This window comes from Pseudonaja textilis, chromosome 2, assembly GCF_049901715.1.
Source record: "Pseudonaja textilis isolate UNSWEBS1 chromosome 2, rPseTex1.2, whole genome shotgun sequence".
Taxonomy (NCBI): domain Eukaryota; kingdom Metazoa; phylum Chordata; class Lepidosauria; order Squamata; family Elapidae; genus Pseudonaja; species Pseudonaja textilis.
In genome coordinates, this window is record NC_141991.1 from 128841535 (window position 1) to 128858664 (window position 17130).

Here is a 17130-nt window from a genome sequence, read left to right on the forward strand (position 1 = left end):
AAAAAAAAAAGGAACCTGCACCTCGTCACCAAGTCCCTGGTTTTATGGCTCCTCTCTCATCCCAAATTATGCTGAAATAAGGGATTCCGAGGCTGGTGTTGGTTAATTGGTTAATGACGGGCGCTCTTTCAGGCGCAGAGAGAGAGAGAGAGAAAAGGAGGCATTGCTGAAGTTCTCAGACTCCCCCCAACTGTTAGCAGTGCCACCCGTGAGCTGTGGCAGGATTGCCTCGGATCATGTGCAGAGTGCCTTCGCCATTCAACTCCGCCCACCACGACTCAAGGTTCATACTAAAATTAGGCCTTTCCAACCAGCCCCTGCAAATATTTGGCCCTCACCAGAGCAATAGAAAGGACGGTTTAGCTTCTCCCTGGCCCTTCTTCACTCCAGTTCCCTCCTGCCCTCCTGTGCCACCGCGGCGACCCTTTCACACTCACCCCGCTTCCCCGCTGCATTCCCATGAGGACCGCTCCCATGTCTCCTTTCGGGAGCCCGCCCGATCTCCCTTCTAGGGGTAGCCAAGCTCTGCTGCCTCCTCTTCCCTCTCCAGCGGCCCCCTCCTGCTCCCCAAACCAGCGGCGGCAGCAGGTAAAGGGAAGTCGGCTTCTCTGGGACTTTGGCAGGGTGCCTGGAAAAGGTCTGGCCTGGGGAGGGGAGGGTGGTGGTGGGACCCCCGCAGATGCTGAGACCTTCCTTCACCAGAAGGGCTTGGCTGACCCGGTGCAGGGATGAGGGCGAGCAGGGGGGTGTGTGTGTGTGTGTGTGTGTGTGTGTGTGTGTGTGAGAGAGAGAGAGAGAGAGAGAGAGAGAGAGAGAGAGAAACTCAGCTTGCTTCCCTTCTGCTAAGAAAAGTTTGCAGCCGCTCTCCCCCGCGCACTCCCCTCGCCACGAAGCCGTTTCTATCAGCCGATGGAAGCGGCTGGTGACTCTGCCTTTGGGGAGCTTCCATTGGCTGATAGAAACAGCTTTGTGGCAAGGTGAGTGCGCGTGGGTACTTGCCCCGAGGCTGCTTCTACCGGCCAATAGAAGCGGCTGGTGTCTCTACCTTTGGGGAGCTTCCAGTGGCGGCCTCATGGAGAGGTGAGTGCGCGTGGGGGAAAAAATTAAGTCACCCCTGAAAAGATGTCCTATCCGTTTTTTCGGGGCTCAAAAAAAAAAAAAAAAAAAGACCCGGCCTTATTTTATGAGAAACACGGTAGTTATGGTACCTCCTTCATAAGCAGACGCATATTATGAAAATAATGCACGTTTCAGAATAAATCAGGGCAGATATATTAAGCAATGGCTTTAATTTATCAAATGTATGCAGGTTGAAGATTCTGAACTGCCTGATATAATTTTCTGTTCAGAATCAAATATTTTTCTTATCTCTGAAGAAAGAGGTGGACACATCCTTGATTAAAATCAATCCACCACCACCAGCAGGTTCCAAGTCAAGAGCCTCACTCTATTCTAGGAGACAAGAACAAGAGTTGTTGTCATTCAAATATAAAGAAAATTGTTTCTATGTAACGCAGACCAATGCGAAACAAATCCTAAGCAGTTCTCCATGATCCCAGAGAAAGGTTAATTCTAGTCCTGATTCTTGCCAGCTTTTTACTTGAGTCACTCAAGCTGATTTTGGAGCTCTTATGTAATCTACAGTTGGATCTGAATCTTATTCCTTTTTTCCCCATGTACTCAAACATTTTCTTTTTTTTTATCCATACTTGATACTAATGTCTGGAACACAGAGTAGGTATCTAGCAACGTACCATCATAACAATTTTCATTTTCTGCAGACTACAGGCTGATTGCACATTGATATATTCTCCACTCTTGCTTGTATAGCAATGAAACTTACCATATCTACAGTGATTTGTCCAATGACAGTATTGCCATATTGTTGTCTGAAGCTTTTAAGTCTTGCTTGTTCTTTGGGTATCATATTTGCAAGAACATCTTTCAGATTCTGAAAATAAAATAATGTCTACTGTTATAAATCACAAATCAACTACAAGTCAATGATAGAAAACCAACCTAGAAAAGTGATACGAGAGAAAAAGTAGACATATGAAATAAAATATTGCTCATATTTGTTTTATGTCTATTTTATAGTAATCCTAGGTGCAATTTACACCAACAAAAATTTTGTCCTCATACCATGTTATCTGGTTCACTTGATACGTTCCACAATTTCTTTTGTGGTTTCTATTCTTTTCCCCGCTTCAGATCACATTTTCAAATTTTTCACATTTACAATTTTGTTGTTTTACCAAATTGCCTATGCTTTAATCTAATGGTTTCATAATCTTGCCGATAAAGGTGAAATCAAAAATCTTGATTTAATTTTTTAAAGATTTAGTGATTTGGTACAATTTTTGCTCATCTTGTTTCACCTGAGCACAAAAGGAGATGAGATTGGAGACTATTTTCTATTCACACAGTTATAAGTATTCTGATCCTTTTTTCTTTTTCCCTTGGTTTTCTTGGATGCAACTTAAAATGACATGGACTATCAATGGTATCATATGTTAAAACAATTGGTTTAGCATTTCAATGAAAATACACAACTTTATAAACAAAACTACAGTCTTGCCTAGCCATGGGAATGTTTCTGAAGTCTTTCTAACTTAAAAATCAACATGAAAAACTATCACTTCTTCCTTCTCCAGTAACTACACCACTGTACTTATGGTTCTACTATGAATTCTCATCATAAACATAAATGGTGAAACGTGTTATGAATTTGCAAACTATTCCTCTATCTCCTGAAATTTATTGACAATGGGAAGGAACTACTGAATTTGAAAATAAAATATATTGACACCAAACATGTGTCTTGGTGCCAATAATGCAGTCACCAATTTAGAATGATCCTGGGTATAGTCAAGATTCAAATAGATAACCAACAAATTTTGCACATCCTACAAAAAATGAAGAAGAAAAAACAACAACTTACACTAGAAGCACTTGCATGTCTGGCAGCAAAAACAATACATGATGAATTCTGTAAAGAGAAAGAAGTAGTATCTTAAAAAAAACATTAGTTTTACACTAATAATCCTCCATGCTCTATAATGCACCTTTAGCAAATTTTGTTCCCCCTAACTTCATCATAGTTTCCCCCCCTCCCCTGAAAAAGATTTGAAAATACAGTACTGGATTTCTGAACCATCACAATCAATATGTATTTGGTTTACTACTGGATTCTGCTAAAATGTTGAATCTGGATCTAGAAAGGACGACACTTGAGGAAAGAATGAGATCAGCAGCTGGCCTCCCCAGTAAACAGCAGCAGCAACATTAACATAACCTCAGTATTAGGGAAGTTAACAATTGCACTGTATTGTAACAGTTTTCTCACCCTGGCCTCACCCAGCAAATACCTGACTTACTTCCAGAAAGTCAATAAAGTTAGGGATGTCTAGGGGAGGCTCAATATTCATTAACAGTCTCCTGTCAGTTTTGATCACTGCTACTTTCACAGTCCAATCATCTTAGGGAGAGTAACACTTGGATTCTTTTTTTTTTCCCTCTCCAAATTTGTTGCTAAAAATAACACACAACACTGCATCTCTGCTTAGTAGTTGTAATCCAACCCCACCTTCATATTCAGCCACACCTGGGGCATGAACAAGTTTCCTATAATCTTAATGACAAAACAAGCTGAAACTAAGAGAACTAATGCTAGAAAAAGGTTACCTGTTAAATACTGGTATTATCTCCTCATCGTTAGCCCGTTTTCTCTACCATATGTGGCACCAGCCTACTCATATATTTCTCTATCATATGGAACGTTTAATATGTTTTGGAATACTACAAATCACATCTAGTATAAATAGAAGAGAATGTATTAGCTCAGGATTGTACTGAGTGTTTCCCATTCCTTTCTAGCACTGAAGGTATTATTTGTTAGGTAGTGAAATGTCTGCGAGCAAACAATCAAACTTGGAGAGATCCAAGGTTTCACATCTCATCTAGTATGGCCAATGGTCAGACTTCCTATGAATTGCAATCCAAATATCTATAAATATTAAATCTAAATATCTAAAAACTATTTGGACAATTGTTTTTATAGTATTTTGGAGCTTTTAGTGGGTAGGTAGCAGTATGCTTGATGAAATCAACAGTACACTACAAATCGGAGTGCCTGGTTCACACTATACCTTGAATCAAACCAAACAATCCACATAATTCTTTAATGCAAGGCTATCAAACTCGCGACCAATGGGCCAGATGTGTCGCACGCTGGCCATGCCCACACCCAGTTTAGCGAAGGGAAAAGTCACAATATATCACACAACGTTGTCGTGACGATGCAAGTTTGACACCCCTGCTTTAATGCAATTAAAACCTGTTTAAAAATACAGACTCAAACCACCTATAGAGGTACTGAACAATTTTTGCCTGCCAGAAAATAGTTTGGTAGGACCATCTGTCCTACCAACTAAGCTTATGCCATCAAGTTGGAGACATTAAAACTGATTGCTTCTTAAGAAGATCTGATTTTGTTTAATCATAGCGCAGAAATAAGACACAGTGACAGTGAAACTCTTTTCCAAGTGGGCTCTGTTGACAATTTAATGAAAGACTTTGAACATATGAAACTGCTGCCCCGCACAAATAACCCAACCAAAACAATATTTTCCAGTCTGCCTTGCCTGCCAGCAATTCTCAAGGTTTCAAGACTTCAGCATTTGCCAATCTTTCCTACAGGTGTCGGGCACTGAACACAGAGCCTTCTGCATAGAAAAATATGAGCTCTAGAATTGACCTGCGACCCTTAACAAGAGTATTTTGCATATAATTCTTCCAAACTGATACTCAATAAACCTGAGGCATCAATGGACTATGTGAGTTACACCCCACTACATTGAGTCAAACCTCTGCAAAATCTTTGACAAGATCAGCTATTTTCCCCCATTTAGTAGAAATAGTAAACAGTGCTTTCTAGAACTCAGCCGTGTTATAAAATGCTAGTTCCTTAGTAAGTAATTTCACAAACATTGCTGACAATTTCTTGCCTACTTCTATCTGATTTCCAGCTTCCTTGCAGAGATTTCTCAGCATCCTTGAATTTGTGTTTGTTCACGTCTCTTTTTATCTGCTTACCTCAACAGCCTTTCTTCTAATGCCTTCTGAGGAGCACATACATGGAGGCTTTTGTTCTTGGGCAGCCCACGTAGCAAGTGAGCAATCTGGCTTGACACGTACACCTCTCTGATTGGCAAAAAATGCCCCACTACAGACACTGCTAACAGCTGGGCCCATTAAAATTATTGGGGCATCATCAAACTCTCTCAGAAAATGTTATTGCTGTTTCTACAAAGTCATTCCACTAAATAAAAAGCAGAGAAAGCCGGCTGTAACCAGAATGAGTGACTTTCAATTTTATTAAATAATCAATTATACTGCCAAAACTGGAAGTTCAACATTAAAACGGCAGTAGCTTAGCTTAGCTTTAGTTTGCCCCAGAAAGCTGTTTTACTCCTAGAGATGATCAGAAAGAGAGAGAGAAAAAAAAGCCTCAGTCACTGCTCAAAGCAAATGGAGGAGGCTTAAGGACAAGCGGTGTGGTTCCTAGAACTGTATCTTAGCAACTTTTATTTCTTCTTTACTCTGGACTTAAGAGAAATAAATATCCTGGGACAACCCCAAAGGAAGGCTGTAGAAAAACAATATTAATTGGGTGATACAGATGGTACAGGTTATTTCAGATCATTTTTATGGGCAAGTGATTGAATTTCCTGATATTTAAATTATCTTCATGCAGATAGTCCTTGACCTATGACCGCAATTGGGACAGAATTTGATTAAGTGTTGAGGTCATAAAGTGCAATTTTACCTAATCACAAAACTTGGCAATCCTGACACTCCTTGAGCTGCACTGATTTGCACCAGTTTGCTTTCGGGTACAATTCAAGGTGCCGGTGATCACTTTTAAAGCTCTGCATGGCATGGGTCCTTGTTACTTGATCTTATCCCACTGAGACTGGTCCACCCCATCCATGCCAATAAGAGGGGGCATACTGCAGATCCCATCCTTCAAGGAATTTGGGCTGGCAGAGCCTTCTCTGCCATGGTTCCTGCCTTTCAGAACCTCTTACCCTGTGAGGGGAGATCAGCTCCTCATTTCTGGTCTTTCACAAGAGCCTTAGGACCTGGTTCTGCCAGGTGGCTTTGGGCCCCAACTGGGAAGCATCATACTTGGAGGTGGTTGATGGATTCAGAGAAACAACCCCACCCCCTGTGTAGTTGGTTCCCTCTTTCCCCATCTTATGGCCACAATTTTACTTCAATAGTATTGTCATTTTATTCGGTTAGGAATATTTGTCAAATTTTAATATTTTTATTCTGTAAGCCATCTAGAAGGGTGTAGAGATGGGAATGCCTCGGAAAAAAAAAACAGAAAAATTGGGGGAAAAAACAGGGATTTTTTTTTTCCCAAAGCCGTTCGGAAAAAAAAATCTGCTTTTCCCCCAATTTTTCCATTTTTTTCTCAGGCTTTCCCATCCCATCATAAGCAGCAAATAAATTTAATTACTAAATAAAAAAAATCCCAATCCTGTTGCTATTGTTAACCAAATTCCACCAGTCGATAGCCAAGGATTCTTCTCAATCCAAGCCATTCCCAACTAGGTCCTTCCTAGTCCCAGACTGCCTGTATCCCATCCAGCCATCCACCCACCTCTGCCCTTTTGGCCACCCTGCATCCTGCCTTTTGGGATAGGAAGGAGCTCCAGAACCGTGCAGTTCTAGGTCTGCTTGCCATGCTGTGGCTCTGGAGGCAGCTTGTCAGGAAGCCATAAATGCCCCTGGAGGCCTCTGCCATTTCAGTGTGGCTCAGCAATGAAGCACAGAGGAGCTTCTTGATGTGCCATAGCTCTGGGGCAGTGAGAAAGCCCCTGGGCCACAGTTCAAAACACTTTTATTTTATTTATTTATTTCATTTCATTTCATTTCATTTTGTCAAGCGATTATAAGATAACAGGTATAAATATAAGCATGGTTATGAATACATGAAATGGATACATATAAGAAAAATAAAAAGAATCAATAGGATAGGGACAGTAGGCACGTTGGTGAGCTTATGCATGCGCCCTACAGACCTCTTAGGAAAGGGGTGAGGTCAATAGTAGACAGCCTAAGGTTAAAGTTTTGGGGGTTTGGGGAAAAAACCACAGAGTCAGGTACAGTGTTCCAGACACAGACCACTCTGTTGCTAAAGTCGTATTTCCTGCAATCAAGTTTGGTGCGTTTAACCTTGAATTTGTATCTATTGTGTGTTCTTGTATTGTTATGGTTGAAGCTGAAGTATTCATTGACAGGTAGGACATTCCAGTGTATGATTTTATATACTATATTTAGATCAGACCGAAGACGGCATAATTCAAGGTTTTCTAGGTCTAGAATTTCAAGTCTGGTGGCATAAGGTATTCTGCAACGAGTACAGGAGTAGAGAACTCTTCTTGTGAAATATTTCTGGACTTTCTCAACTGTGTTAATATCAGATACATGATATGGGTTCCAGACTGATGAGCTGTATTAAAGTCTTGGCCTAGCAAATGTTTTGTATGCTCTAGTTCAGTGATGGCTAACCTTTTCAGCTTGGTATGTCAAAAATCGGAAAAAAGTGTAGCCTTCCTCGGGTCGTGTGTCACTTCAAGAAATATCAATAATTTGGTTTATGACAGACTGGGCCGGGGTGATCACACAGGGCTGTGAAACTTGTCTCCCTGGTCTCAGGGCTGCAGGTGTAGGATGTGGGGATCGGAAGGCCACCTTACAGGGCTGTGAACCTCATGGATCTCCTTTCCTCCTGTAGCATTCCTGAGGTAATGAAACTGACAAACCTCAGTTTATGGCGGTTAAAACTGGTTCTCTGCTGCAAAGATCTTGCGGCAGCAGTGACACCACACCTCCACGCAACAAGCAGGGAGCAGGGATTGGACCAGAGCACAGGCAGCCTCTAAATGTGCAGGTTTTCCCCACACCAACAGGCGTGTCAGTCAAAGTGCCTCGGCGTGTCACGAGTGACACGCATGTCATAGGTTAGCCATCACTGCTCTAGTTAGTAGTGTGATATTACCAGAGAAAAAGCTACGTAGAATTAGGTTAACAATTTCATAGTGCAAAGCCCAGCTCAACTTAGTCCAACCCAGCAGTGTAACGCAAAGCCACAGGTGCCCTAGGAAGCCCCAGCCCACTCTCAATTGCAGTTACCCTTGCCAGACAACAGCTCCTAATGCCCTGTTGTCCCGCCTGACATTCATCATCTTCCTGCTCACGCTACTGGCTATGTGAAGCCATCTTCCCCAGATCTCGCAAGAAACCCATCATGCACAACCTAGGAAAGAGAAGCCTCATGCATCCAGCACTGCCTTGAAAAAGGCCAGGTCGGGCATGCTTAGTCAGTAGTAGAGCACGAAGACAACAGTTAACTAAGGCAGCAGGGGGTGGGTGAGCGTCCTGTATGGCAAGGGGTCAAAAAGGCATAAATGGGGGGGGGGGGATAGGAGGAATTGAAATGTCCCTGTGGTTTTAAGTACATGCAGGTTACCAAGTGCCCAAATTTTGATCACATGTCCCTGAGGATGTTTTAGAGCCATAACTTCAGAGTCTTTTCATTCAGTGTTGCCATAATTTCTAATGGTCACTGAATAGTTGTCATTTGAAGACTACCTGTGTTCCCAACTAGCACTGGTTGTTCTAAAGACACTATTTGGAAGATCAGGAACAGTACCACTGCAATTATTCCATCATAGAATTTAAATGTTTAGTATGGAATATAAAAAAATAATTTGTATATACCTCCAGGCTATACTTTGCTATAATAAACTCTACACTAGCATTTTGTAGGTGTTGAGTTTACACATTCAGTGTTTCAAATTAATATTTACAAAATCCTAACGGCTTTGGAATTTAGTCAGATTTAGGAAAATTTCTATTTGTTTTCATTATCGTGAGCTGTGAGTTATTACTGCAGGTATTTGGACAGGTGGGCTAGGTGGGTTAGCAATTTAGATACTTCTTCTGTTTTTGCAAGACTCAATAAAGGTATTAAGAGGCAACAGGGAGATCACAACCTGAGCATCTCACCGTGTCCTTGAAGAATCAAAAACCTTGTTTACCAAAAATCTAGATATGCAATTACTCTGCAAATCTGTAATTCTTTGGATTGTTATCAGACAGATATTACTTGAATGTAACCTACTGATGCTCAAGACAAAAGAAAGCTATGAAGCAGTTAAGCAAAGATACTACCAATAGTAATATTGGGCACAATTCCAAAACATTTAGAGGAGCACCATTGAACACCATCAGCATTGACAAAATCACAGTCAGTCAATTGCAAAAAGCAGCTCTGCTTGGAACAGCTCACATCCTGCACCGATATCTTTAACATCATTAGGATTCAAAACTGCCAAATCCAGTTTAAAATAACTGGCTGTGCAACCAACCATAATATAAGCACAAGTAGTCCTTGTTTAATGACTGCTCATTTAATGACTATTCAAAGTTATGAAATACCACCCCAGAGCTTCCTATGACCATTTTCAAAATTCCAATTTCCTCCCCTTCCCCCCCCACCCCCGTGGTCATATAATTGCATTTTGGGTGCTTAGCCACCAGCTTATAGCTATTTGCAGGGTATCATGGTCACATGGGCATGATTTCTGGAATTTCTGTCACTTTCCAGCATTTTCTTTTGGCTTCCAGCAAAAAATACTCATTGGGGAAACCGGAGTCATTTAACAGCTCTAGAGGTCACCTAATGACCACGCTGTTTGCCTAACAACAGCTGTCAACAAAGTTGTAAAATCAGATGTGGTCACATGGCGACCTGCCAAAAATTGCCATGATTTAGAGCTGTATTTTCAGGCTCAATTATGGTCATAAGCCTAGGACTACCTACATAATGAAATTGTCATTTTGTATTACTGAATTGAATCTAAGCCAACTTTATAATTCAAAAACAGCCTTGTGAGTTATTTACGTTTCAGGAATGAAAATGGTGGTTATGTTTTCCCTGTTACGAGTCTAAGTAATTTGCAGTGTCCATTTAGATGACTTAATAGCCTATGCAATTGGCCAAAAAGCAGAGAACTAAAACCTAGCAGGACCTATCATGGAAACAATACGTTAACTTAACATGCACCAGCTGCATGCGCCCCTAAACATTAAAAGTGGCTTCTAACCACGTCAACATTTGCACTGCTTTTCTTTCATAACATCACCTTTTTTTCTGTCCATTCATTGCTCACTCATATTTTGTAATAGTAAAATACAATTTCTGCAGCTAGTTGCAGTTGTTAAAAAACAAATCAAAAATTTTAAAAATGTCTATACATTCTGTTGTGGAAAAAAGAGATTCACAAATACAGAAAGCAAACTAAATATGAATGAAGTACTACACAGTACAATTTTGGGTAAGTCAATTATTAACCATTATTCTCAAGTTTAATACAAGCCTAAACTCATCATATATACACCCATGTTAAATGCATTGCTATGAATTACCACATACTTAATAATGTCACTAGCAAGGTTGAACTTCAACTTAATAACGTCACTAGCAAGCTATCAGGTTTGCTTCACTTTAACTTGTCAATGAAGTCACAATGGCTGGATTCATATATTTCACGAGGGTTAACAAAAATGATGACTTAAAAGACTCAATGGTTTGGACCACACAATGTTCTATGTAGTCCTTGATCTTTCAGAGTTATGATGAACTTCAAAAAAATCTTCTTACAATCAATCCTTGAAATTATGACTGTCACCCCTCCTCATTTATATGAGTTTATTCTGGATGCTTGCCAACAAGCTTTCATTTACAACCAACTGCAGCATTCATGGTCATATGATTGCAATTTGTGACATTTTTGCCAGTTTCCAGCAAAATAAATAAATATTGGTTCAGGAGAATGGATTTGCTTAATAACCATGTGAATTGTTTAATGACCACAGCCACTCATCATAAAAGTCACCATAACATTGAATCCCAACATGTGATCCTCCCACTTATGACTGCAACAATTTATGACTGAAATTCTGGGCTCCATTGTGGTTGTAACTTGAAAACTATTTGTATTTTGTTTGATTCTGTTTGGTTTTAGCTTAGCATGCTCTGTGGAATGTCTAAGTTTCTCAGATCTACAATACCTCTCATACTTTACCTGAGCCCAGGGCAGAAGAGAAGAAAGTCAGAAAAGCATTTAGCAATATAAATAAGCTTCCAAGATTCTGGGAAGCATGGGAACGATAATCCTTAACTATGTTGACACATATATTGGGTGTTTCCAATAAAAGGGAGTATATATAACTTATGCTTGAACTGTGTGGTTACTGGTGCTCTGTGAGTTTGGCAGTTTGCTTGGAGCCATTTCATTACCCTACTAGGCTCTGATGACGTTACCAAGTTGAATAATAAAACATCTATGAGCAAATGACCAAACTCAAAGAGCACAAGTGACAACAGAGTTTAAAAAGGGGGGACTCAAAAGAGACAATAAAAAAAACTAAGTTAAGGAGGAAACAAAAAGAGCACAATATATCCCCTTCAGCAGCCAAAAAGCAGATTAACACAAACAATTAAGCAGAAGGTATTTTAATCAGGGCACTGCCATGGAGAAAACCACACCCCCACCAACACTGGCAAGACAAGCTACTGTATAAAAATCCCACACTCACTAGCACTATTATCCAGTTGGGTAATGAAACACCTGCAAGCAAATAACCATGCTCAGAGAGCACCAGGACTCCACATTTCAACTCTAAGCCTACATACATTACATTGAAATTTGCCTTAACAGGGAATCTAAATGATATAATTTGCTAATAGAAACAAAAACAATGGAACTGTGGAGGGTTGGTGGTTTCTGGCAAGCTTTTCTTGCCAGGAACCCCCAAAACTCTAGAAAGCTTATATGCATTCCCACAGGTGTTTTTTTTTTCCAAATGTCCTTCATGAACCAATCCTTAGCAACACAAAATGCTTTGTTTTCATATAGAATTAAAAGATTCTAAACCTGCTTTCCAGGATTCAACCTTCCTTCCACCTGCTTTACTCTCTCAATTTCATATGCCTCTCAAAACAGCACACACACCGTTACATTCTGAAAACCACTACAGAATATCAAGCATTTGAAGTAGGAAGAAATTTCTAGGACGCAGTCATTGATTAAAAAAAAAAACCTGCTTCAGACAGTTGACCCATCCCCCTACTTAAAGGGGCGCTGCTATTTAACTGTCTCACATTTAGCGCTTTTCACACAGTTCAGAACCACCCTACCCCAAAGCTGTTGATGAGAATTCTAGAATGACTTGTTTTCATTTCAATTAAACTTTCCTCTTACTGAGGAACATCTATGAGATCAAGCTTCCACATGATGTAAATATTCACCACAATAATTATTATAGGATTCTGCGTAATCTTTAGTGATAGGGGTTATCTAATCAGGAAGTCAGGAATTTCAACTGATTGTATTAGCTTTCCTGCAAACCAGCAACTTGCATGCCAGCTGAGAATTTTAAGAGCTGTAGCCCCATCATATCATGAACTTATCAAGGTTGAGGATAAGTAGACTAGTTTAAGTGATCTCTATTTCTGTGTTTACCAGATTAGATGTTTAATGTCAAACCGATTTTTATTTCATGGGCAAGAAGTACAGAAATAATATGGTTTCAGTAAATATCATTATAATATGTCCTATATTACAATAGGATTTCCTTTTAAAATCCAATGCCTTTTTTCATGCTCTGCAGGTTCAGGCCTTCATGTATGCAGAATGCACAAGAAGAAAACCAAAAAATGTCTAAAGACATCATTCAATGGTAAGCCCAGGTCACTAAGCATGTATGTGTGTGTGTATTTAATTGTTGGACACCTATATCAGTACAGCTTTAGGGTATTCTTTTACTTCTTTGAGAAGGCAAGTTTAATGAATTCTTTCCTTTTTAAAAAAAAATATTTTAGACAAACATACACAAACAAAACAAAACTATCTTCCAGTTACATACATACAGTGTGTCGGTTGGTTACAAATCTTTTGTGCATCCTCTCCATAGTCCTCCCTTACAGTTTGTATAAATTCTCATATCTAGTATATATGTATACATCATTGTTAATCATTTATTTGACTATAACTATTATTCCATCATTTTATATGAGATATTCAAAATTTTAAATTAATTTATATTATAACATTCATTATATCATCCTAAATCCATTTAATGGATGAATTCTGTTGTCAGACTAGCTAGGCCTCAACTGGCTTATTTCATTAACAGCACTTATTAGCCCTGCATTTGAACACAGCAGAGCAGACTAGTATTTAAGCACTGCCAGTCAATGGTTGCACCTAGTAGGCCTTATGTACATTTAGCTCAGTATATCCAAGCTTGTTAATTATTAGGGTGAGAGACCACCAGGAAATTTTAGGCCTGCAAGCTATAGTGGAAAGTTTAAAACAAGCATCCTGAAATCATTTTTGTCTTGTTGGCAACAAACAAACAAACCTGCAAGCTTGTGCCCATGTACTCAAGCCTGATTCAATATTTTTATTTTATATATATATTTTAAGTCAAACAGAACCAAGGAAAAAGCTTATCAGAAAGTAGAAGGAGAAAACATGTTCTATGACCATGCTAGAAACTAAGCAGGTTGTCAAAATCTGGAACTCTCTTTCTTTGTACCTAGCACAGAAATGTTCTTTATTAGACAACCATTAACAGGTTCAGAGATTCCCTGATAAATAAACAATGACAAAGTTTACTGTACTGTACTGTACAACCTTCGCTTTTCAGGCTTGCTGCAAAGGTCGTAAATGCAAGGTCTGATCCAAAGTTACTTTTTCATCGCTGTTGTAACTGCAAATGGTTACTATGCAAGGCAATCTCTAACCAAGCACTAATAAATATAGGTAAATTACTATATCCCACACAAAATCTGCCCCACTTTCCAGAAAGAACAGATTAGCTGAGCTATTCTCAATAATACAGCTTGCTACACTTATCAGAAGAAATCTGGCTTTCATTCCCTCGAATCTTGTTCCACAAAATGCTAGGTGGTAGCAGCATATATTACACTACACATATAATAAAAAGATTGAAAATCAAATCCACACATACCCTGTCCTTCTAAATAGGGTCAGGAATAATAGATAAAGAGCCTCATCCAGGCCAATATTTTCTTTCTACAGAAGACAACTTTTATTTGTCAAGTGTTTATGGAATACTTACATAAATCTACTCAGAAAGCAGAAGAGAGGATATGCTGAGACCCTCAGAGACTTGCACCTGCAGTTTTATTTTTCCCAAATCTACCAGGGATAATTAAAAATTATCAGGCTTGATCTGCTTGGCTTCTTAATATTGACACTAAAAGTACGGTACTTACATTTACAGAAAAACAGAATACTATTTCCATTTTCAGATCCTTTCATTATTTAGAGGACACTGCCACAATAAATGCCAATAACATACAACTCTCAATATTTGGCACCATGAGCTGACACCCTATGCACCATTCAATCATGAGTACAGTTAAGGTGAGACAAGGCCAGCCAAGTGCCTCTGTGTCATTTTAACCTGGTTATCAGCACCTGAATGATGCAATCTTACCAATGTATTTGAGCACAGCTGTTAATTCACTAAGAGAAGAAACCCGCCCAACTGGTTAAGCAAGAACCTCTGGCTCTTCTTGTTATTTTCAGTAAGAAGATGCCAATTCAAAGTAAGATTCAGCAGTGCCAATTAGTCTTTCTTTTCTCTTCACAGCTTTCAACTGTATCCAAGAGGAAGAGTAAAAGTGACCCCAATAACATTATGGCTTAAGACTAATATGACAATACAAAGCGAAACTCTTGAAGCAACCCCCCATGAGAAAATAGTTATTATCTAAACAGCTTGGAGAGTCTCTTACAAGATATAATCAATCACCTTTCCTTATCTGACACAAAATAGGGTCGTCAAATATGTTTATTGCATTTATTTATTTTTTAAAAACATACCAGTGTAGTGTTATTTGCTTTCAGTTTTTTGTGGGAAGGGCATTGTTTCATTTTAAATACAACAAAATCTAAACTTGGGAAACTCCAGAGGTTAGACCTTGGCTAATTCAAAAATCAGCAAGTATTAAAATTTACTTCTTAGGACCAACAATATATGTTCCTAATGTCAAATAAAGGTTATAAAGGAAGTAAAGCTGAATCCATTCCAACAAGTAGATGTTTTGTCAACATAAGCATATATGTGAGATTCCATGTCTTTTTCAAAATTTAGGTAACACTGAACAAGCTATACATTTTAATGCTTCTATAATGCTTTTTATTATTAAGTCATTCCAACCAAATAAATGTTTCTGGATTTGGTCTACTTATTGTATAACAAGCATATCTATCTATCTATCTATCTACCTATCTATCTATCATCAATCCTTATTTTATATAATGCTCTTGACAAAGGTATCAAAATGGTCTAAGCCTGATTAATAGTTTTTACTTCACTGACATTTAGGACTTCCTCATTTTACTTTTAGTAGCTACCCTTCTTTTCCTCATTTAATACACAATTAAATCTATAACTGCAGAAACAGATTATAATCTCACACCTTTATTTTCAGAACATGTAAGAAATAAAGACTTGGATGATGGTAAAATATATCCAACATGCTTTTAACAGAAATTTAGGGCAAAACTGGGTTTCTAATCAACATATCCTCTTTGTGCATAGAAAGTGGGCAGACACCTGTTCCACTGATTATAGTAGGATAGGCAAGTAAATCACATTTGCATCTAATTTCACAATAGTCCAATTATAATTACAGCTTTCCCCAAAATTATCAAGTACCAAGGATTCGTACTTCCACCTCTGAAGTTTCACACTGTACATAGAATATACCAGGCTTAAAATCATGAAACCAATCACTGGTTTCATCATTTTCCCCGAACATGTAACTTACTCCCAATACATGTGTTTCCCTAACATGAAACTAATGCATTACAAACTCCTGTCATGCCAATTACAATACATTCCACCCACAAAGATATTTAAATATCCTTTACAAGCACTTCTAAATAACTTATCAAGATAATGTCCGTGATCATATATTGGAGCCATTAAGTCACACTAAAAATAATGTTCTTCTAGAAGTACAAGTTTATCATTCCTTTTCTTGTCAACCTCCCATACATTTGCTCTTGAGCATATTCCATATTCCAACATATGCACAGAAAATGAGGGAACCTGTAGAAGAAAGGGAATACATTCCCTTAAGTGTATTGACACCATAGGATACAGGTTGCAGGTTGGAAAACGGTTTCCAAAGAAAGCATTTACTAAAGTATTAAAAGTTCTGGAAAAACATGTATGATAAATCCTGTTAGGTATCTAAAATTCAGGCTATTAACAATGTTTCTTGCTCCTGCACCTGGAATACCTGCTGCCACTTATAAAAACTAATATGGGAGAGAGAATCAGATGTTCATAGAAATTCCTAATTCTACAATAAAGCCCAAGAACATGTTACATATCCTATTCCTAGAAAATAGTACTTCCAGCTTCCATCTAATCAACTGAAAAGTGGTAGAAATGCAAATACTCAGAAGATAATAAAATACATAAAAACAAATAAACCAAACAGAAAAAAAACATCAGTCAAAAGTAAAAAGGGATTAAGAACATAAAAACCAGCTGTTTATGCAGGTCATTACAATTGCAGTTTATCTAGCTTTCATCCTAATCTTCACTATCCATGTTTCTTGTACATGAAAGCATCACATCACTGGTCCACCCAGTATTGGCTCAGATTAAACTTTTGGGGAAGAAATGCTGAGTACAGCAGGGGGGGGGAGGGGGAACCAGGAATGGTAAATAAATCTAAAAATAAGTGCTCTGGAATCAGCATTTGAATCTATTTGCTGGGGAACTTAGAGGTCTGGAGGCTAGGTTAAAAAAAGAGAATCTGTTTACCCTACAAATAGATCATGGGCAGACTCCCTGGCAAGGCAAAATCAAACAGGCTATTGAACTTCCTGCAAAAGTCATATAATGGAACTGTATGCCAAAAGAGAACATTACCAAAAAATATTCCAAGAGGGAAGTTACCATCTTCAAGAACATGTTCCCATAAATTACTATTACCTA

General features: G+C 38.8%; 1 protein-coding gene across 2 annotated transcripts in view; it reads right to left on the reverse strand.

Moving 5' to 3' along the window:
• CS (citrate synthase) overlaps window positions 1-17130 on the reverse strand; it is a 36774-nt gene that overhangs the window by 17852 nt on the left and 1792 nt on the right. Inside the window, exons 1-3 of one of the 2 annotated variants that reach the window (XM_087925225.1) lie at window positions 5095-5315; window positions 2942-2989; window positions 1844-1951 (exon numbers count right to left, since the gene is read on the reverse strand). In XM_087925225.1, coding sequence (XP_087781351.1) covers window positions 1844-1951; window positions 2942-2989; window positions 5095-5253 — 315 coding nt within the window. In that variant the 5' untranslated portion in view covers window positions 5254-5315. Of the gene's footprint in view, window positions 1-1843; window positions 1952-2941; window positions 2990-5094; window positions 5316-17130 lie in introns of those variants that run through there. The other variant, XM_026717434.2, reaches the window with a different exon arrangement.